Consider the following 22425-nt stretch of genomic DNA (forward strand, 5'->3'; position numbering starts at 1 on the left):
TATGTTGAAGTTGATAAGGCAATAAAAGGTCGCAAAAACAAGATACTTACATTTTGAAAACATTACCTGCTTAATAGATCATTTAAGAATGTAAAACAATAAAAAGATTGTTAAGTTTTAGAATCTTAAGCACTAAAAATAAGAAAATATGTTTGCACTTCAAACAAATAATAGCAGAGCAAATGCCTGATGCCAGGCGCACAGTTAAAGTGCTCTCCTCCTCGATTCTCATCCGAACGAAGGAGGTTGGTAATAAGCGCGCGGCCCATTTTCTATACGAAAAAGTGTATTTTAGTGAAGAAAAATGTCTGATTCTGCAGTTGCAACGTCCGCTTCCCCAGTGGCTGCCCCGTCAGTGTCAGTTGAGAAGAAGGTGGCCACCAAGAAGGCATCTGGATCCGCTGCCCCAAAGGTGAAAAGGGCTGCTGCCCCGCCATCGCATCCGCCAACTCAACAAATGGTGGACGCATCCATCAAGAATTTGAAGGAACGTGGCGGCTCATCGCTTCTGGCAATTAAGAAATACATCACTGCCACCTATAAATGCGATGCCCAGAAGCTGGCTCCATTCATCAAGAAATACTTGAAATCCGCCGTGGTCAATGGAAAGCTGATCCAAACCAAGGGAAAAGGGGCGTCTGGCTCATTTAAACTGTCGGCCTCCGCCAAGAAGGATCCGAAGCCGAAGCCTGCGTCTGCTGAGAAGAAGGTGAAAAGCAAGAAGGTAGCCGTCAAGAAGACCGGATCCACCGCCAAGAAAGCTGCCGCCGGAGCTGACGAGAAGAAGCCCAAGGCTAAGAAGGCTGTTACCACCAAAAAGACCGCAGAGAAGAAGAAAACCGAAAAGGCAAAGGCCAAGGATGCCAAGAAAACTGGAACCGTAAAGGCGAAGCCAACAGCAGCGAAGGCCAAGTCGATCGCAGCGAAGCCAAAGGCGGCGAAAGCACCAAAGGCCAAGCCAGCGGCGTCTGCTAAGCCCAAAAAGGCGGTGAAAAAAGCAGCTGCTCCTGCTACCGCTAAAAAGCCGAAAGCCAAGACTACGGCTGCCAAGAAGTAAATTTAGCCAAAGTACAGTACCTGGTACCTGCTCGCAATCGCTATTTTAGATTTCGATATCTGAAATTAGTTTAAACAAGCCCTTTTCAGGGCTACAACGTTCGTTAACAAGAGAAAGATACTTTCAATTTAAAACTTTGTACATTTTACTTATCCAATTATTTTGTTAGGCCGTTAGCATTTTTTTTTTTAAAGAAGTGTGGCCGCATTGATTTCAGCAGCTGTACCAGAGTATCTTAAAATGCAAGTCAAAGAATGTTCCTCGCCACTTTTTGCAGAAACTCGTTATCAATCGATGTTCATGATTTAATAACTATACTATAAAACTCCAGAATAAGTTCTTCAGAAAAAATAACACAAATTGAACTTATATCACGAATTTGATTGGCAAATGGTATATTGAAAATGTAGTTTCTTTGGTAAAATGTGTTGTGGCCCTGAAAAGGGCCGTTTTGGATCTTTCTGCCCATACGCAGCAAGAGAAAATTACTTGGAGCTGGTGTACTTGGTGACAGCCTTGGTTCCCTCACTGACGGCGTGCTTGGCCAACTCTCCGGGCAGGAGCAGGCGAACAGCCGTTTGGATCTCCCGACTGGTTATGGTCGAGCGCTTGTTGTAGTGAGCCAGACGAGACGCCTCGGCAGCAATGCGCTCGAAGATATCATTCACAAAGCTGTTCATGATGCTCATTGCCTTCGACGAAATGCCGGTGTCAGGGTGGACCTGCTTCAGGACCTTGTAAATGTAGATGGCGTAGCTCTCCTTCCTCTTGCGCTTCTTCTTCTTATCGGTCTTGGTGATGTTCTTCTGGGCTTTGCCAGCCTTCTTGGCTGCCTTTCCACTAGTTTTCGGCGGCATTATTCACTTCACTTATGATTTCACAAACACAACTCACTGATCATAATGGTGCCCAAGCGCGTTCAGCTTTATACTTTTTTTTCGAGCAATGTTTTCAGGTCTAAGGCACCCACCCCTAAATGAACGCGCAGGCAGACGCAAAAGTATAAATATGTGGCTACTCGGGGCTCGTCGAGCATTCGTTTTCAGTGTGTAAAGTGAACTAAGTGAAATACTCGTAAAGAAAAAATGTCTGGTCGTGGAAAAGGTGGCAAAGTGAAGGGAAAGGCAAAGTCCCGCTCTAACCGTGCCGGTCTTCAGTTCCCAGTGGGCCGTATTCACCGTTTGCTCCGCAAGGGCAACTATGCCGAGCGAGTTGGGGCCGGCGCTCCAGTTTACCTGGCTGCTGTGATGGAATATCTGGCCGCTGAGGTTCTCGAATTGGCTGGCAATGCTGCTCGTGACAACAAGAAGACTAGGATTATTCCTCGTCATCTGCAGCTGGCCATCCGCAACGACGAGGAGTTGAACAAACTACTCTCCGGCGTCACCATTGCCCAGGGTGGAGTGTTGCCCAACATCCAGGCTGTTCTGTTGCCCAAGAAGACCGAGAAGAAGGCTTAAAACGTTTTAAATGCGGAGCCTACTACATACTTGTACATAAAAAATAAAACCCAACCGTCCTTTTCAGGACGACCAAGTTTTTACCAAAGAAGTGAAGATTTTCCAATACGTATATTATATCATTAAAACAAGAAATATCGTTGAATAGCACTTGGTCAGAAATAAGATCTGGAATGTTCTAAGAAGTTCGTCGCCAAAAAGACGCATTTCCGTTAATGCTGTATCTGCAAGCGGTACAGCCTCTACAAAATACATACCTGAACCCATACCCATTTGAAATTTAATTTTGGTTCAATGCAATATGTATATGCAGTATCAACTTTCGAGTTCCCGGTCAGTATGCCAATAAATCAAAAAAATTATTTGAAAATTTGTCTCCTTCGAAAATTTGAATGGTGGTCCTGAAAAGGACCGATTGCTGAATGAAGTACAAGCTGTACTAGTTTTTTAACCGCCGAAGCCGTACAGGGTGCGGCCTTGCCTCTTCAGAGCGTACACAACATCCATGGCTGTGACAGTCTTCCTCTTGGCGTGTTCGGTGTAGGTGACGGCATCGCGGATAACGTTCTCCAAGAACACCTTCAGAACGCCACGTGTTTCCTCGTAAATGAGTCCCGAGATGCGCTTCACACCGCCGCGACGAGCCAAACGGCGGATTGCTGGCTTAGTGATACCCTGGATGTTATCTCGCAGCACTTTGCGATGACGCTTGGCGCCTCCTTTTCCCAAGCCTTTGCCTCCTTTACCGCGACCAGTCATATTTCACTATTTTCTACTGTTAACACACTGCACGAAACGAAAGTCACTGAAGAACTAATTCCTGATTTTCGACGCACTCTTATTTATACCTAAAACCCCAGAAACACGAGCGAGTCCGAACGATATGTGCGTCCCGCTCTTCGCTCACCGCTCTCTGCTCGACAAGTGAGATGGCCTCTGCTTCCCTCTCTTTCAACCCTCCTCGTTTTGCTATATAAGTAGGTAGCAAATGCAGCTATCGTTTATTGTGTTTTGAAACGTGAAGTGAACGTGAACTCGAAAATGGCCCGTACCAAGCAAACCGCTCGGAAATCGACTGGTGGCAAGGCGCCACGCAAACAACTGGCTACTAAGGCCGCTCGCAAGAGCGCACCAGCCACCGGAGGCGTGAAGAAGCCCCATCGGTATCGCCCTGGAACTGTTGCCCTGCGTGAGATCCGTCGATACCAGAAGAGTACCGAGCTCCTGATCCGCAAGCTGCCTTTCCAGCGTCTGGTGCGTGAAATCGCTCAGGACTTCAAGACTGACCTGCGATTCCAGAGCTCGGCAGTGATGGCTCTGCAGGAAGCTAGCGAGGCCTATCTGGTTGTATCTTTGAAGATACCAACTTGTGCGCCATTCATGCCAAGCGTGTCACCATCATGCCCAAAGACATCCAGTTGGCCCGTCGCATTCGCGGCGAGCGTGCTTAAGTGTGCGTGCTGCCAATGCGCTAACATACTTTGTACAAATCGGTCCTTTTCAGGACCACAAATTACAGTCAATGAGATACAAATTTTTATCTGCAGGCTTCAACGTTAAAATAAAAAAAAAACTTTTCGACTCGTTCCTTCGTAAGTGGAGTTAATAATTGTATGTAACTTTTTGTGATTTGATAGAAATTAGAATTGATAAAATCAATAAATATTGGATTGGGTGGGGTTTTTAATGCGATGGAGCTGCTATGCGGCAGGGATGGTCAAGACTTTCAAGCATCAGAAAAAAACTAAAAAATATTACATGCGAGATGAACAAAAATTAGCTAGGCTTGTGAATCTATTTGCTTAATAAAACATAAACAGATTTAAAAATACATTTTTTATATTTTCTTTTTAATGTTAAGTGCAACCTCCACGATATTTTTATATGGGACACAAAAAAAACTGCTTATAGGTATATATATTCCTGAATTTATATATCGTTTTTTGTAATATTAGATTTATTTAATAGATTAGATTCAATTTGATTGTACTTTTGGTATTATCACGTTTTTCAAAAATTTTCGTTATAAATGTCGGCATGTTTTTAGAAAGGGAGGGTTATGTGGGACAACCACGATCAACATTAGACATTCAAGCATCAACAAAAAATCGAAAAACTTTTAAACGCTATCTGAAAATAAATCATATGCGTTAATGAATGCATAATGCTTTATAAAAAACAAGAAAAATATTATTAAGTATATTTTTTAGATTTTTTTCTTTAATGTTAACTTGAGTGCGGCCTCAATGGGATTCATACATGAAACACATATTAGCAAATTTTGTAAAAACTGCTTATAAACATGCATCCAATGCTGTACTGTCTTGAGCAAAGACATGATATATCTAAGAAAACATCGAATAAATACAATATTTTAAAAGATTTATATTTTTAACAGTCAGAAAACCATTGCCGAATGTAGCTTGATAGCCAACTTCGTACGTAGCCAAGGGACAACTTGGAACAAGTAATAAAATACCTAAACTAATGATAAGTAAATATAATTGTAGTACTTATTTAAGTAAAAGGTTCAAATTTATTTTTTCATTAGCAAGTTACAAAATATTTTTAAGATATCATATTTTAAAATGGGTTTTTAAGAAAATTGCTCATGTTACGAATGTCTATGTTGAAGTTGATAAGGCAATAAAAGGTCGCAAAAACAAGATACTTACATTTTGAAAACATTACCTGCTTAATAGATCATTTAAGAATGTAAAACAATAAAAAGATTGTTAAGTTTTAGAATCTTAAGCACTAAAAATAAGAAAATATGTTTGCACTTCAAACAAATAATAGCAGAGCAAATGCCTGATGCCAGGCGCACAGTTAAAGTGCTCTCCTCCTCGATTCTCATCCGAACGAAGTAGGTTGGTAATAAGCGCGCGGCCCATTTTCTATACGAAAAAGTGTATTTTAGTGAAGAAAAATGTCTGATTCTGCAGTTGCAACGTCCGCTTCCCCAGTGGCTGCCCCGTCAGTGTCAGTTGAGAAGAAGGTGGCCACCAAGAAGGCATCTGGATCCGCTGCCCCAAAGGTGAAAAGGGCTGCTGCCCCGCCATCGCATCCGCCAACTCAACAAATGGTGGACGCATCCATCAAGAATTTGAAGGAACGTGGCGGCTCATCGCTTCTGGCAATTAAGAAATACATCACTGCCACCTATAAATGCGATGCCCAGAAGCTGGCTCCATTCATCAAGAAATACTTGAAATCCGCCGTGGTCAATGGAAAGCTGATCCAAACCAAGGGAAAAGGGGCGTCTGGCTCATTTAAACTGTCGGCCTCCGCCAAGAAGGATCCGAAGCCGAAGCCTGCGTCTGCTGAGAAGAAGGTGAAAAGCAAGAAGGTAGCCGTCAAGAAGACCGGATCCACCGCCAAGAAAGCTGCCGCCGGAGCTGACGAGAAGAAGCCCAAGGCTAAGAAGGCTGTTACCACCAAAAAGACCGCAGAGAAGAAGAAAACCGAAAAGGCAAAGGCCAAGGATGCCAAGAAAACTGGAACCGTAAAGGCGAAGCCAACAGCAGCGAAGGCCAAGTCGATCGCAGCGAAGCCAAAGGCGGCGAAAGCACCAAAGGCCAAGCCAGCGGCGTCTGCTAAGCCCAAAAAGGCGGTGAAAAAAGCAGCTGCTCCTGCTACCGCTAAAAAGCCGAAAGCCAAGACTACGGCTGCCAAGAAGTAAATTGAGCAAAAGTACAGTACCTGGTACCTGCTCGCAATCGCTATTTTAGATTTCGATATCTGAAATTAGTTTAAACAAGCCCTTTTCAGGGCTACAACGTTCGTTAACAAGAGAAAGATACTTTCAATTTAAAACTTTGTACATTTTACTTATCCAATTATTTTGTTAGGCCGTTAGCATTTTTTTTTTAAAGAAGTGTGGCCGCATTGATTTCAGCAGCTGTACCAGAGTATCTTAAAATGCAAGTCAAAGAATGTTCCTCGCCACTTTTTGCAGAAACTCGTTATCAATCGATGTTCATGATTTAATAACTATACTATAAAGCTCCAGAATAAGTTCTTCAGAAAAAAAAACACAAATTGAACTTATATCACGAATTTGATTGGCAAATGGTATATTGAAAATGTAGTTTCTTTGGTAAAATGTGTTGTGGCCCTGAAAAGGGCCGTTTTGGATCTTTCTGCCCATACGCAGCAAGAGAAAATTACTTGGAGCTGGTGTACTTGGTGACAGCCTTGGTTCCCTCACTGACGGCGTGCTTGGCCAACTCTCCGGGCAGGAGCAGGCGAACAGCCGTTTGGATCTCCCGACTGGTTATGGTCGAGCGCTTGTTGTAGTGAGCCAGACGAGACGCCTCGGCAGCAATGCGCTCGAAGATATCATTCACAAAGCTGTTCATGATGCTCATTGCCTTCGACGAAATGCCGGTGTCAGGGTGGACCTGCTTCAGGACCTTGTAAATGTAGATGGCGTAGCTCTCCTTCCTCTTGCGCTTCTTCTTCTTATCGGTCTTGGTGATGTTCTTCTGGGCTTTGCCAGCCTTCTTGGCTGCCTTTCCACTAGTTTTCGGCGGCATTATTCACTTCACTTATGATTTCACAAACACAACTCACTGATCATAATGGTGCCCAAGCGCGTTCAGCTTTATACTTTTTTTCGAGCAATGTTTTCAGGTCTAAGGCACCCACCCCTAAATGAACGCGCAGGCAGACGCAAAAGTATAAATATGTGGCTACCCGGGGCTCGTCGAGCATTCGTTTTCAGTGTGTAAAGTGAACTAAGTGAAATACTCGTAAAGAAAAATGTCTGGTCGTGGAAAAGGTGGCAAAGTGAAGGGAAAGGCAAAGTCCCGCTCTAACCGTGCCGGTCTTCAGTTCCCAGTGGGCCGTATTCACCGTTTGCTCCGCAAGGGCAACTATGCCGAGCGAGTTGGGGCCGGCGCTCCAGTTTACCTGGCTGCTGTGATGGAATATCTGGCCGCTGAGGTTCTCGAATTGGCTGGCAATGCTGCTCGTGACAACAAGAAGACTAGGATTATTCCTCGTCATCTGCAGCTGGCCATCCGCAACGACGAGGAGTTGAACAAACTACTCTCCGGCGTCACCATTGCCCAGGGTGGAGTGTTGCCCAACATCCAGGCTGTTCTGTTGCCCAAGAAGACCGAGAAGAAGGCTTAAACGTTTTAAATGCGGAGCCTACTACATACTTGTACATAAAAAATAAAACCCAACCGTCCTTTTCAGGACGACCAAGTTTTTACCAAAGAAGTGAAGATTTTTCAATACGTATATTATATCATTAAAACAAGAAATGTCGTTGAATAGCACTTGGTCAGAAATAAGATCTGGAATGTTCTAAGAAGTTCGTCACCAAAAAGACGCATTTCCGTTAATGCTGTATCTGCAAGCGGTACAGCCTCTACAAAATACATACCTGAACCCATACCCATTTGAAATTTAATTTTGGTTCAATGCAATATGTATATGCAGTATCAACTTTCGAGTTCCCGGTCAGTATGCCAATAAATCAAAAAATTATTTGAAAATTTGTCTCCTTCGAAAATTTGAATGGTGGTCCTGAAAAGGACCGATTGCTGAATGAAGTACAAGCTGTACTAGTTTTTTAACCGCCGAAGCCGTACAGGGTGCGGCCTTGCCTCTTCAGAGCGTACACAACATCCATGGCTGTGACAGTCTTCCTCTTGGCGTGTTCGGTGTAGGTGACGGCATCGCGGATAACGTTCTCCAAGAACACCTTCAGAACGCCACGTGTTTCCTCGTAAATGAGTCCCGAGATGCGCTTCACACCGCCGCGACGAGCCAAACGGCGGATTGCTGGCTTAGTGATACCCTGGATGTTATCCCGCAGCACTTTGCGATGACGCTTGGCGCCTCCTTTTCCCAAGCCTTTGCCTCCTTTACCGCGACCAGTCATATTTCACTATTTTCTACTGTTAACACACTGCACGAAACGAAAGTCACTGAAGAACTAATTCCTGATTTTCGACGCACTCTTATTTATACCTAAAACCCCAGAAACACGAGCGAGTCCGAACGATATGTGCGTCCCGCTCTTCGCTCACCGCTCTCTGCTCGACAAGTGAGATGGCCTCTGCTTCCCTCTCTTTTCAACCCTCCTCGTTTTGCTATATAAGTAGGTAGCAAATGCAGCTATCGTTTATTGTGTTTTGAAACGTGAAGTGAACGTGAACTCGAAAATGGCCCGTACCAAGCAAACCGCTCGGAAATCGACTGGTGGCAAGGCGCCACGCAAACAACTGGCTACTAAGGCCGCTCGCAAGAGCGCACCAGCCACCGGAGGCGTGAAGAAGCCCCATCGGTATCGCCCTGGAACTGTTGCCCTGCGTGAGATCCGTCGATACCAGAAGAGTACCGAGCTCCTGATCCGCAAGCTGCCTTTCCAGCGTCTGGTGCGTGAAATCGCTCAGGACTTCAAGACTGACCTGCGATTCCAGAGCTCGGCAGTGATGGCTCTGCAGGAAGCTAGCGAGGCCTATCTGGTTGGCCTCTTTGAAGATACCAACTTGTGCGCCATTCATGCCAAGCGTGTCACCATCATGCCCAAAGACATCCAGTTGGCCCGTCGCATTCGCGGCGAGCGTGCTTAAGTGTGCGTGCTGCCAATGCGCTAACATACTTTGTACAAATCGGTCCTTTTCAGGACCACAAATTACAGTCAATGAGATACTAATTATACCCGTTACTCGTAGAGTAAAAGGGTATACTAGATTCGTCGGAAAGTATGTAACAGGCAGAAGGAAGCGTTTCCGACCCAATGAAGTATATATATTCTTGATCAGGATCACTAGCCGAGTCGATCTAGCCATGTCCGTCTGTCCGTCTGTCCGTATGAACGCTGAGATCTCGGAAACTATAAGAGCTACAATACTGGGATTTGGCATGCAGATTCCTGAGATTCCTGCGCAGCGCAAGTTTATTTCCAAAAGAGTGCCACGCCCACTCTAACGCCCACAAACCGCCCAAAACTGTGGATCCTACAGTTTTGATGCTAGAACAAAAATTTTAAACTGAAATGTATTGTTCTTATCAATACCTACCGATTGACCCAAAAAAAGTTTGCCATGCCCACTATAACGCCCACAAACCGCTCACAAACTTCAAAAAATCGTAAATATGAACGCGGATATCTCGGAAAATATCAAAGATAGAGAAACGGGATTTCAGATTTAGATTCCGTAGGCTTGAGCGCAGCGCAAGTTTGTTACGCGAATATGCCACGCCCACTCTAACGCCCACAAGCCGCCCAAGCCTGTGGCGCCCACAATTTTCGTGCTAGATAAAAAATTTAAACTGAAATGTATTGGTCTCGTCAATACCTATCGATTGATTTAAAAAAAACTTTGCCACGCCCACTCTAACGCCCACAACGCTTAAATCTGTCTACCGCCGGTAGGTGGCGCATTTGCTGCTTGCATATCTCCATTTTCCTTTGGTCCCTTTAGCTGAGTAACGGGTATCTGATAGTCGAGGTACTCGACTATAGCGTTCTTCCTTGTTTTTTATCTACAGGCTTCAACGTTAAAATAAAAAAAAAACTTTTCGACTCGTTCCTTCGTAAGTGGAGTTAATAATTGTATGTAACTTTTTGTGATTTGATAGAAATTAGAATTGATAAAATCAATAAATATTGGATTGGGTGGGGTTTTTAATGCGATGGAGCTGCTATGCGGCAGGGATGGTCAAGACTTTCAAGCATCAGAAAAAAACTAAAAAATATTACATGCGAGATGAACAAAAATTAGCTAGGCTTGTGAATCTATTTGCTTAATAAAACATAAACAGATTTAAAAATACATTTTTTATATTTTCTTTTTAATGTTAAGTGCAACCTCCACGATATTTTATATGGGACACAAAAAAAAACTGCTTATAGGTATATATATTCCTGAATTTATATATCGTTTTTTGTAATATTAGATTTATTTAATAGATTAGATTCAATTTGATTGTACTTTTGGTATTATCACGTTTTTCAAAAAATTTCGTTATAAATGTCGCCATGTTTTTAGAAAGGGAGGGTTATGTGGGACAACCACGATCAACATTAGACATTCAAGCATCAAGAACAAATCGAAAAACTTTTAAACGCTATCTGAAAATAAATCATATGCGTTAATGAATGCATAATGCTTTATAAAAAACAAGAAAAATATTATTAAGTATATTTTTTAGATTTTTTTCTTTAATGTTAACTTGAGTGCGGCCTCAATGGGATTCATACATGAAACACATATTAGCAAATTTGTAAAAACTGCTTATAAACATGCATCCAATGCTGTACTGTCTTGAGCAAAGACATGATATATCTAAGAAAACATCGAATAAATACAATATTTTAAAAGATTTATATTTGTAACAGTCAGAAAAACCATTGCCGAATGTAGCTTGATAGCCAACTTCGTACGTAGCCAAGGGACAACTTGGAACAAGTAATAAAATACCTAAACTAATGATAAGTAAATATAATTGTAGTAACTTATTTAAGTAAAAGGTTTAAATTTATTTTTTCATTAACAAGTTACAAAATATTTTTAAGATATCATATTTTAAAATGGGTTTTTAAGAAAATTGCTCATGTTACGAATGTCTATGTTGAAGTTGATAAGGCAATAAAAGGTCGCAAAAACAAGATACTTACATTTTGAAAACATTAGCTGCTTAATAGATCATTTAAGAATGTAAAACAATAAAAAGATTGTTAAGTTTTAGAATCTTAAGCACTAAAAATAAGAAAATATGTTTGCACTTCAAACAAATAATAGCAGAGCAAATGCCTGATGCCAGGCGCACAGTTAAAGTGCTCTCCTCCTCGATTCTCATCCGAACGAAGGAGGTTGGTAATAAGCGCGCGGCCCATTTTCTATACGAAAAAGTGTATTTTAGTGAAGAAAAAATGTCTGATTCTGCAGTTGCAACGTCCGCTTCCCCAGTGGCTGCCCCGTCAGTGTCAGTTGAGAAGAAGGTGGCCACCAAGAAGGCATCTGGATCCGCTGCCCCAAAGGTGAAAAGGGCTGCTGCCCCGCCATCGCATCCGCCAACTCAACAAATGGTGGACGCATCCATCAAGAATTTGAAGGAACGTGGCGGCTCATCGCTTCTGGCAATTAAGAAATACATCACTGCCACCTATAAATGCGATGCCCAGAAGCTGGCTCCATTCATCAAGAAATACTTGAAATCCGCCGTGGTCAATGGAAAGCTGATCCAAACCAAGGGAAAAGGGGCGTCTGGCTCATTTAAACTGTCGGCCTCCGCCAAGAAGGATCCGAAGCCGAAGCCTGCGTCCTGCTGAGAAGAAGGTGAAAAAGCAAGAAGGTAGCCGTCAAGAAGACCGGATCCACCGAAAGAAAGCTGCCGCCGGAGCTGACGAGAAGAAGCCCAAGGCTAAGAAGGCTGTTACCACCAAAAAGACCGCAGAGAAGAAGAAAACCGAAAAGGCAAAGGCCAAGGATGCCAAGAAAACTGGAACCGTAAAGGCGAAGCCAACAGCAGCGAAGACCAAGTCGATCGCAGCGAAGCCAAAGGCGGCGAAAGCACCAAAGGCCAAGCCAGCGGCGTCTGCTAAGCCCAAAAAAGGCGGTGAAAAAAGCAGCTGCTCCTGCTACCGCTAAAAAGCCGAAAGCCAAGACTACGGCTGCCAAGAAGTAAATTGTGCAAAAGTACAGTACCTGGTACCTGCTCGCAATCGCTATTTAGATTTCGATATCTGAAATTAGTTTAAACAAGCCCTTTTCAGGGCTACAACGTTCGTTAACAAGAGAAAGATACTTTCAATTTAAAACTTTGTACATTTTACTTATCCAATTATTTTGTTAGGCCGTTAGCATTTTTTTTTAAAGAAGTGTGGCCGCATTGATTTCAGCAGCTGTACCAGAGTATCTTAAAATGCAAGTCAAAGAATGTTCCTCGCCACTTTTTGCAGAAACTCGTTATCAATCGATGTTCATGATTTAATAACTATACTATAAAGCTCCAGAATAAGTTCTTCAGAAAAAAAAAACACAAATTGAACTTATATCACGAATTTGATTGGCAAATGGTATATTGAAAATGTAGTTTCTTTGGTAAAATGTGTTGTGGCCCTGAAAAGGGCCGTTTTGGATCTTTCTGCCCATACGCAGCAAGAGAAAATTACTTGGAGCTGGTGTACTTGGTGACAGCCTTGGTTCCTCACTGACGGCGTGCTTGGCCAACTCTCCGGGCAGGAGCAGGCGAACAGCCGTTTGGATCTCCCGACTGGTTATGGTCGAGCGCTTGTTGTAGTGAGCCAGACGAGACGCCTCGGCAGCAATGCGCTCGAAGATATCATTCACAAAGCTGTTCATGATGCTCATTGCCTTCGACGAAATGCCGGTGTCAGGGTGGACCTGCTTCAGGACCTTGTAAATGTAGATGGCGTAGCTCTCCTTCCTCTTGCGCTTCTTCTTCTTATCGGTCTTGGTGATGTTCTTCTGGGCTTTGCCAGCCTTCTTGGCTGCCTTTCCACTAGTTTTCGGCGGCATTATTCACTTCACTTATGATTTCACAAACACAACTCACTGATCATAATGGTGCCCAAGCGCGTTCAGCTTTATACTTTTTTTCGAGCAATGTTTTCAGGTCTAAGGCACCCACCCCTAAATGAACGCGCAGGCAGACGCAAAAGTATAAATATGTGGCTACTCGGGGCTCGTCGAGCATTCGTTTTCAGTGTGTAAAGTGAACTAAGTGAAATACTCGTAAAGAAAAATGTCTGGTCGTGGAAAAGGTGGCAAAGTGAAGGGAAAGGCAAAGTCCCGCTCTAACCGTGCCGGTCTTCAGTTCCCAGTGGGCCGTATTCACCGTTTGCTCCGCAAGGGCAACTATGCCGAGCGAGTTGGGGGCCGGCGCTCCAGTTTACCTGGCTGCTGTGATGGAATATCTGGCCGCTGAGGTTCTCGAATTGGCTGGCAAATGCTGCTCGTGACAACAAGAAAGACTAGGATTAATTCCTCGTCATCTGCAGCTGGCCATCCGCCAACGACGAGGAGTTGAACAAACTACTCTCCGGCGTCACCATTGCCCAGGGTGGAGTGTTGCCCAACATCCAGGCTGTTCTGTTGCCCAAGAAGACCGAGAAGAAGGCTTAAACGTTTTAAATGCGGAGCCTACTACATACTTGTACATAAAAAATAAAACCCAACCGTCCTTTTCAGGACGACCAAGTTTTTACCAAAGAAGTGAAGATTTTCCAATACGTATATTATATCATTAAAACAAGAAATGTCGTTGAATAGCCTTGGTCAGAAATAAGATCTGGAATATTCTAAGAAGTTCGTCGCCAAAAAGACGCATTTCCGTTAATGCTGTATCTTCAAGCGTTACAGCCTCTACAAAATACATACCTGAACCCATACCCATTTGAAATTTAATTTTGGTTCAATGCAATATGTATATGCAGTATCAACTTTCGAGTTCCCGGTCAGTATGCCAATAAATCAAAAAATTATTTGAAAATTTGTCTCCTTCGAAAATTTGAATGGTGGTCCTGAAAAGGACCGATTGCTGAATGAAGTACAAGCTGTACTAGTTTTTTAACCGCCGAAGCCGTACAGGGTGCGGCCTTGCCTCTTCAGAGCGTACAAGTTAACAAACCAACCCCCAGCTTAGGCTGAGCAGGCCAGTTCTTACTTACCTTATTAATGTTAATCATTTATCATGTTTACCATTCTCTAGTATTAATCACTTTTTATTATTATCAATATTATTATTACATTTCTCCCTCATGCATGGTCCACCCTTAAATCGGGTCCGACTTATTGGCCCTAGAGCTGAGCCAGCACATTGTACCATTCCGAGCCGTGGCTCCTTTTCATTGGCTGACAACAATCGTATGACTTTTGCAAAATGTGCAAGGTCAGCGGTCTGCCACGGGCATCCGGCTATGCATGAGTTTTTGTTCAATCTTAAGTTTAGTTTTAATTTGGATTTGAAATAAAGAGCTCCAGCTCGTTCATAAAACTCCGGCCTTAGCCGTTATATTATTTTGATTATCGAATTTGGTTATCGTGCCTTAAGGGCCGTGACATCGGAGATAAGTATCTCCCACCGTATACTTCGGAAGAAGCAAGGGAGTCGAAGCTACCACCCGACTCCGCTGTGGCTGCCAATCTTGGTGGCCGCCAACAATCAATCAGCGGGCAGTACTCTACTGCCATCCCCCTACGGATATATCACCTACCGGCTCTACCCCTGCCGCGGAGGAGCCGCCAGCCGGCACGGATAATTAAATAATTGTCGCCCAACGGATTAATATTATTACTAATATTCGAATCCCACCCCTGAAGTTGTAAATTATGTAAGTAGCTGAGCGCCGACAATAGCCAAGGTCTACACATACACAACACACATATGCCATACAATTTCCTACGCCCAGCAATAGGAATTTTTTACGTATAAAAAGTGACTCGATTTTCGATTTCTGATTCAGATTTTTATGAGTGCGTGGCAAATAAAAAATATACATATAACTCAAGTTACGTACACTCGTACTGGCAATTTTTATGTGAATAAATTATTCAAATATTAAATTACAACACACTTCCATGTTCTGCGTGTTGATTTAATTTTGTTCGATCTGGATTTTTTAAGTGCATTATAATAAAAGAAACCATACGTCTCAAATAACGCACACTGGTGCCAAGGCGATCGACATTTACACGATTTAATTATGCAAAGGAATATTGTATTTCTTTGTTAAGGTTGGTTCCTATACGCATTCAGAGGGCCCAGTCGTTTTTCTCCTTGTGTTTGTTACAAATTTACCTACTGTGCTCATATTGAGTTTCGTACCAAAGTTATCCAGTGTGTCTGTGCTAATAATATACCCAGTCGAATTGACCTATACTTGTTGTCACCGTTCTGTATTTTAATTTTGTTCTTGGGACAAATTAATCCAACATCTTTGTGTTTTAGGTGACGATCTATTATTTTTCGCTAAATTTTTCGACTTTACATCACCAAAGTGGCCCGTTGAAACCTTATGTCTTGAGCCCAATCGTCAAACCCTCGTATCTACCTCGCGCCCTTTAACTGCCAATGAGTTGGGAGTATAGAGAAGTAAAACAGGAAATTGATAGCGACGATAGCGAAAGTAGCGAGGAAGTAGGATTTCGCCCCGAAGTTAGGGACTCAGATCAACCAGAAATGAACGCAGAAATGGTCCAAGCGATTGTCGCAAATGCGGTCAGCGCCGCTCTTAGCGAACAAGAGGAGCGGTTAAGAATCGATTTCGCCACAGAATTAGATGCGGTTAGAACACAGGTTAGCGCGCTGTCAGTCCAAGCGCCGCAGGTGGAGGTTTTACAAAAGAGTAGTACCAAACCCTGCAGTAAGATGCGATGTCAAGTTGGACATAGTAAAGTCTCTGCCAACGTTCAGTGGAAGCCACGATGAGTATGTTTCGTGGAGGCAAGCTGCATCAGATGCCTATGAGGTATTTAAGAAATACGACGGCAGCGAGGCACACTACGAGGCCGTGGTCATAATTAAAAACAAAATTTGCGGACCCGCTCGGTCACTACTCACGTCCCACAATACAGTGCTAAACTTCGATGCAATTATAGCCAGACTAGATTGCACATATGCGGACAAAACGTCCTTGAGAGTGCTGCGGCAAAATTTAGAAATGGTTCGGCAAGGAGACTCCGATCTTATGGCATACTATGACGAGGTCGAGAGGAAACTCTCGCTTGTCACTAACAAAATAGTCATGTCACATAACTCGGACACAGCAACTATCCTAAATAAGGAGGTTAGGGATGATGCCCTTCATGCATTCATTGCAGGGCTTAAAAGACCACTCAAGTCACTCGTGCTGCCAGCACAACCCAAAGACCTTCCGTCTGCACTAGCGTTAGCGCGTGAGGCCGAGAACAGCATTGAGAGAAGTGCGTTCGCGGCATCCTACGCGAAAGCTATAGAAGACAAGTCCCATTGCAATGAGGGCAACAGGCGCAATAGTAAGAGTCAGGGAAAGCAATGGAGAGGCGAGGATAAGAATCCGCACTTTGTCCCTAAACAAAACCAAAATAAATCTCATGAGAACAATCCCTGGCCAAAGCACAGGGATACTGAGCCACTAGACCAGGATAAAATTCAACCCATGGAGGTAGACCCCTCAACGGCTAGATTTAGACAAGAAACAAGATGGGGAAAGCCTCAAAGTAACAACAACTACAAAGGCAGAACTCGTCCCAGCGTCAATCAGGCCAAAGACGCCAACGCGTCAACAATATAGCCCAACCCCAACAGGAGGCGACGGATTATGCCACCACAGCTGAGGCCGAGGTTGCCACCATCGAGGAAGATAGCGACTCCGCCGAGCTTAACGACCTCCTCCATTTTTTAGGGAGCGTTCCCGACTGCCGTTCGTCGAGCGACAAATCAATAAAAATTCTCATCGACACCGGGGCGGCAAAAAATTACGTGAAGCCCGTAAAGGAGCTAAGAAACGTAATGCCGGTCGAAACCCCCTTCACTGTGAGCTCTATTCACGGCTCCAGTGATGTCAAATACAAGTGCATAATGCGCATTTTTGGACTAGACGTCCCATTTTTCCTCTTGGATACATTGAGCACGTTCGATGCTATAATAGGCTTCGATTCGCTAACGCGAGCAGGAGTAGCATGGAACCTAGGCAGCAGCGTGATAAAATATGCAAATGTCACTGAAAAGCTCAAATTTTTTGACTGTCAAAATGTCAATTTCACCAAAATCGATGACATAGTGGTGCCAAGTTCGGCTAAAGCCGAATTCAAAAAAACTATTCTGAAAAGAATTAAGGTGTTTTCAACCTCTAACGAGGCGCTCACCTTCAACACATCGGTCATCGCTACTATTCGAACTACGAATGACGAACCTGTCTACTCCAAGTTATACCCTTACCCTATGGGGGCAGCAGACTTTGTAAACAACGAAATCAAAGAACTGCTGCAAAACGGCATAATCAGGCCGTCCAGATCCCCATACAACAGCCCTGCCTGGGTAGTTGATAAAAAAGGGACTGATGATAATGGCAGTAGAAAGAAGCGATTAGTAATCGATTTCAGGAAGCTGAACGAGCGAACAGTAGCCGATCGCTATCCCATGCCGAGCATACCCATGATTCTAGCGAACTTGGGAAAAGCCAAATTTTTTACCACCCTAGACCTGAAGTCAGGGTACCACCAAATATACCTGGCTGAAAAGGACAGAGAGAAAACCTCGTTCTCAGTTAATGGTGGGAAGTACGAATTCTGCCGACTACCCTTCGGCCTAAAAAACGCAGGGAGTATTTTCCAAAGAGCCATCGACGATGTGCTGCGGGAAGAAATCGGCAAAATATGCTACGTCTACGTTGACGATGTTATCATCTTTTCCGAAAATGAAACGGAACATGTCAAGCATATTGACACGGTGCTTAAACGCCTACTCGATGCCAACATGAGGGTGGCACGAGAAAAAACAAAGTTCTTTAAAGAGAGCGTTGAATTCCTAGGGTTCATTGTTACCAGAGGAGGGACAAAAAACAGACCCAGAAAAGGTTAGGGCAATAAAAGAGTTCCCAGAACCAAAAAATCTGTTTAGCCTCAGGTCCTTCCTAGGCCTGGCGAGCTATTACAGAAGCTTTGTAAAAAACTTTGCATCTATTGCTAGACCCCTGACCGCCATCCTCAAAGGGGAAAACGGGACGGTCAGCAAGAATATGTCGAAAAAAGTAGCTGTCAGGTTTAATGAAACATTCGACCACCTTCGTAACATTTTGGCATCCGAAGATGTCATATTGACATACCCTGATTTCAAATCACCGTTTGACTTAACCACTGACGCCTCAGCGAGTGGAATAGGCGCGGTACTGTCCCAGAATAAAAGACCTATTACTATGATGTCACGCACGCTAAAAGACTGCGAGCTGAACTACGCCACAAACGAAAGAGAATTATTGGCGATAGTCTGGGCAATAGGCAAACTCCAGAATTACCTGTACGGTAACAATGAGGTACGGATCTTCACAGACCACCAGCCTCTCACGTATGCGGTATCCGACAAAAATACCAACGCTAAAATCAAGCGATGGAAAGCATTCATTGATGAGAACAACGGGAAAGTATTTTACACACCAAGGCAACCCCTGAATAACTTAGAGGCTGAAGCCCAGTCTGACGCGGCTACGTTGCATAGTGAGCTTTCACTCTCGTACACCATAGATACCACAGATAAACCTCTTAACTGCTTTAGAAACCAAATTATTTTGGAAGAAGCGGACCATCCGCTTCGGCGAGATTTCATAGTCTTTGGAAACAGAACTCGTCATATCATCAATTTTAATAACAAGGACTTGCTTGTTGAATCCGTTAAAGAGATCATCAACGCCAACGTTGTGAACGCGATTCACTGCGATTTACCTACCCTAGCTCGCATCCAACATGCCTTGAGGCAGGAATTTCCTGCGACAAAGTTCTGGCATTGTAAAACCTTTGTCAGTGACATAACCAACGCTAATGAACAGTTGGAAATCACTAACACCGAGCACAATCGCGCCCCTAGGGCTGCCCAGGAGAACGCAAAACAAATTCTCCGGGATTATTACTTCCCGAACATGTCAAAATTAGCTAGCGAAGTAGTCGCAAATTGCAAGGTCTGCAATAAAGCCAAATATGACCGCCATCCCAAGAAACAGGAATTGGGAACTACGCCCATCCCATCATACGTTGGGGAAATGTTGCATATCGACATTTTTTCGACCGACAAAAAAAATTTTCTTAACTTGCATTGATAAATTCTCCAAATTCGCTATCGTACAGCCCTTGATTTCCAGGGCAATAATAGATGTACGAGCACCTATTCTTCAGTTAGTAAATTTTTACTCTAACACCAAAACTATATACTGCGACAATGAGGCCTCCTTTAACTCAGAGACAATCACGTCATTGCTGAAAAACCAATACAGCATCGACGTTGTCAATGCGCCACCGCTACACAGTAGCTCCAATGGCCAAGTTGAGAGATTTCACAGTACCCTGGCGGAAATTGCCAGATGCCTCAAAATTGATAAAAAAAATCGAGGACACTGTGGAACTAATATTGAGGTCTACTATAGAATACAACAGGTCGCTACATTCGGTCACAGAGTCTAGGCCGATAGAGGTCATCCACGCAAGCAGCGATGAGATGAAGCTGGCAATTAAAGCCAAGATTGACAAAGCACAACAATCCAACCTAGATAGGGTTAATCCTTCTAGGCAAAACAGAGTCTTCGAAGTCGGCGAAAGAGTACACCTTCGCAACAACAAAAGATTAGGGAATAAATTGACACCGCTTTATTCAGAAGAGCGTGTAGAAGCAGATCTGGGAACATCTGTTCTCATTAAGGGGAGGGTGGTTCATAAGGACAACATTAGGTAGGCACTCCACTCGCCACATTCGCCCTTATATTAAAACCCAATCTTTGCTAAATTCCCACAGGCTCTCCATTATATGCATCATACTGCTGTCCACCGCGAGCACGAGAATCACTGATTTCTCGCACGCTAAATACATCCCGGTGCTAGATGGCAATGTCTTAATATGGGAACAGTACGGCCTGGTCAGGCACTCGACAAATCTGTCCGAGTTTGCCATCATTATCGACTCCACAATCAAAATGCTAGAACTGTTCCCACAGTCCCATATGAAGAAGCTGCTGGAAGTGGACATTGAGCATGCTCAAAACCTATTGGAGGAACTAAAGATACACCATAGAATGGCCAGGAGCCTTGATTTTTTGGGCTCAATCCTTAAGGTCGTAGCGGGTACACCCGACGCGGAAGATTTAAGTAGAATCAACACCAATCAAGCGTCGCTTATCGAGGCTAATAACAGACAGGTTGTAATTAACACAGAGACACAGAAACAAGATACTCAGGGAGAAGAGGGACGGGCTTGTCGACTCAGGCCATTTGTATGAAACACTTCTTGCCAGGAATAGAATGTTAATATCAGAAATCCAGAATTGCATGATCACCATCACTCTTGCTAAAAATAATATCATCAATCCTACCATTTTTAATCACAATGACCTAAAGGCTATTTTCGACGAACAGCTAACAGAGGTCCCTATAGTTAGCCTTATGGATGTATCTAAGATTAAAATTCTTCAAAATAATGTTCTTGTCCACGTTATAGTCCAGTATCCTAGAGTTAAGCGTATTTGTAAAAAGGTCCTGCTCTTCCCTGTTGCACATTACCATACTATGCTACAAATAGAAAACAACATCGTGGCTGAATGTGATGACGGAATCCTAGCAGTCTCAGATTGCACTTCTACCAATTTGGCCACATTTTGCAAAAAAGCGCCCCAAGACACCTGTGCCAAGCAGTTACATGCAGGCGGGGCGGCTACATGCCGGACGCGGCCCAGCAATCTGGAACCCCTTACAATTGTGGACGACGGAGTAATTATCATTAATGAGAAACTGAAGAGGATTACCATCGATGACGGTCCCACAACGACCATAATAGGGACCCACCTCATTACTTTTGAGAGAAAGGCGGTGATCAACGACTCCGTATATTTGAACCTCAACCACTCAGTGAATATGAGCCCGGGTATTGCGGCCTCCCCCTTAATTAACATCACGGGACACGATCACATACTGAGTCTACCATTGCTACAGCGGATGAACGAGCATAACCTGCGTTTACTGCAGGAGCTACGGGATGACGTGTCGGATGGAGGTTCCCCGAGGATTTGGTTCGCCGCAGGAGTTGCCGTCAGCCTCATGCTATGCGGCTTGGTCCTGCTCCAACAACACTGCAGGCGCAAACGAGAGGCAGCCCAGCTACAAAAGTCCATCGACGAACTGGCTGTCACCGAGGACGGCGTCCAATTTAAGGGGGGAGTAGTTAACAACCAACCCCCAGCTTAGGCTGAGCAGGCCAGTTTCTTACTTACCTTATTAATGTTAATCATTTATCATGTTTACCATTCTCTAGTATTAATCACTTTTTATTATTATCAATATTATTATTACATTTCTCCCTCATGCATGGTCCACCCTAAATCGGGTCCGACTTATTGGCCCTAGAGCTGAGCCAGCACATTGTACCATTCCGAGCCGTGGCTCCTTTTCATTGGCTGACAACAATCGTATGACTTTTGCAAAATGTGCAAGGTCAGCGGTCTGCCACGGGCATCCGGCTATGCATGAGTTTTTGTTCAATCTTAAGTTTAGTTTTAATTTGGATTTGAAATAAAGAGCTCCAGCTCGTTCATAAAACTCCGGCCTTAGCCGTTATATTATTTTGATTATCGAATTTGGTTATCGTGCCTTAAGGGCCGTGACATCGGAGATAAGTATCTCCCACCGTATACTTCGGAAGAAGCAAGGGAGTCGAAGCTACCACCCGACTCCGATGTGGCTGCCAATCTTGGTGGCCGCCAACAATCAATCAGCGGGCAGTACTCTACTGCCATCCCCCTACGGATATATCACCTACCGGCTCTACCCCTGCCGCGGAGGAGCCGCCAGCCGGCACGGATAATTAAATAATTTACACAACATCCATGGCTGTGACAGTCTTCCTCTTGGCGTGTTCGGTGTAGGTGACGGCATCGCGGATAACGTTCTCCAAGAACACCTTCAGAACGCCCACGTGTTTCCTCGTAAATGAGTCCCGAGATGCGCTTCACACCGCCGCGACGAGCCAAACGGCGGATTGCTGGCTTAGTGATACCCTGGATGTTATCTCGCAGCACTTTGCGATGACGCTTGGCGCCTCCTTTTCCCAAGCCTTTGCCTCCTTTACCGCGACCAGTCATATTTCACTATTTTCTACTGTTAACACACTGCACGAAACGAAAGTCACTGAAGAACTAATTCCTGATTTTCGACGCACTCTTATTTATACCTAAAACCCCAGAAACAC

At 44.0% G+C, this 22425-nt stretch overlaps 9 protein-coding genes and 2 pseudogenes across 9 annotated transcripts; 6 read left to right on the plus strand and 5 right to left on the minus strand.

The window, feature by feature from the left end:
- The first annotated feature begins 284 nt into the window (after positions 1-284).
- On the plus strand, positions 285-1057 carry LOC119561435 (histone H1-like). The gene has a single exon (XM_037875089.1). It carries the CDS (start codon positions 305-307, stop codon positions 1055-1057), a length of 753 nt encoding a protein of 250 aa, XP_037731017.1. The 5' UTR covers positions 285-304.
- A 1082-nt stretch (positions 1058-2139) lies between these two features.
- LOC119561498 (histone H2A) lies at positions 2140-2517 on the plus strand. The gene has a single exon (XM_037875149.1). The coding sequence runs from the start codon at positions 2143-2145 to the stop codon at positions 2515-2517; it is 375 nt and encodes a 124-aa protein (XP_037731077.1). The 5' UTR covers positions 2140-2142.
- Positions 2518-2912: 395 nt separating this feature from the next.
- On the minus strand, positions 2913-3317 carry LOC119561479 (histone H4). Its single transcript, XM_037875131.1, has one exon. It carries the CDS (start codon positions 3274-3276, stop codon positions 2965-2967), a length of 312 nt encoding a protein of 103 aa, XP_037731059.1. The 5' UTR covers positions 3277-3317; the 3' UTR covers positions 2913-2964.
- Positions 3318-5426: 2109 nt separating this feature from the next.
- On the plus strand, positions 5427-6567 carry LOC119561427 (histone H1-like). The gene is made up of 2 exons (XM_037875081.1): positions 5427-6311; positions 6369-6567. Exon 1 carries the CDS (start codon positions 5447-5449, stop codon positions 6197-6199), a length of 753 nt encoding a protein of 250 aa, XP_037731009.1. The 5' UTR covers positions 5427-5446; the 3' UTR covers positions 6200-6311; positions 6369-6567.
- On the minus strand, positions 6565-7231 carry LOC119561493 (histone H2B). Its single transcript, XM_037875143.1, has 2 exons — positions 7093-7231; positions 6565-7038 (listed from the first exon to the last, which is right to left on the minus strand). The coding sequence occupies exon 2, from the start codon at positions 6885-6887 to the stop codon at positions 6684-6686; it is 204 nt and encodes a 67-aa protein (XP_037731071.1). The 5' UTR covers positions 6888-7038; positions 7093-7231; the 3' UTR covers positions 6565-6683.
- On the plus strand, positions 7227-7724 carry LOC119561456 (histone H2A). Its single transcript, XM_037875109.1, has one exon. It carries the CDS (start codon positions 7282-7284, stop codon positions 7654-7656), a length of 375 nt encoding a protein of 124 aa, XP_037731037.1. The 5' UTR covers positions 7227-7281; the 3' UTR covers positions 7657-7724.
- Positions 7725-8049: 325 nt separating this feature from the next.
- On the minus strand, positions 8050-8450 carry LOC119561485 (histone H4). Its single transcript, XM_037875137.1, has one exon. It carries the CDS (start codon positions 8411-8413, stop codon positions 8102-8104), a length of 312 nt encoding a protein of 103 aa, XP_037731065.1. The 5' UTR covers positions 8414-8450; the 3' UTR covers positions 8050-8101.
- Positions 8451-8673: 223 nt separating this feature from the next.
- Positions 8674-9152, plus strand: LOC119561446 (histone H3). Its single transcript, XM_037875099.1, has one exon. It carries the CDS (start codon positions 8697-8699, stop codon positions 9105-9107), a length of 411 nt encoding a protein of 136 aa, XP_037731027.1. The 5' UTR covers positions 8674-8696; the 3' UTR covers positions 9108-9152.
- Positions 9153-11413: 2261 nt separating this feature from the next.
- On the plus strand, positions 11414-12131 carry LOC119561507 (histone H1-like). Its single transcript, XM_037875158.1, has 2 exons — positions 11414-11745; positions 11798-12131. The coding sequence occupies exons 1-2, from the start codon at positions 11414-11416 to the stop codon at positions 12129-12131; spliced, it is 666 nt and encodes a 221-aa protein (XP_037731086.1).
- Positions 12132-12594: 463 nt separating this feature from the next.
- On the minus strand, positions 12595-13374 carry LOC119561466 (annotated as a pseudogene).
- A 646-nt stretch (positions 13375-14020) lies between these two features.
- On the minus strand, positions 14021-22359 carry LOC119561487 (annotated as a pseudogene).
- Positions 22360-22425: the final 66 nt, after the last annotated feature.

This window comes from Drosophila subpulchrella, unplaced genomic scaffold (assembly GCF_014743375.2).
Source record: "Drosophila subpulchrella strain 33 F10 #4 breed RU33 unplaced genomic scaffold, RU_Dsub_v1.1 Primary Assembly Seq357, whole genome shotgun sequence".
NCBI lineage: Eukaryota > Metazoa > Arthropoda > Insecta > Diptera > Drosophilidae > Drosophila > Drosophila subpulchrella.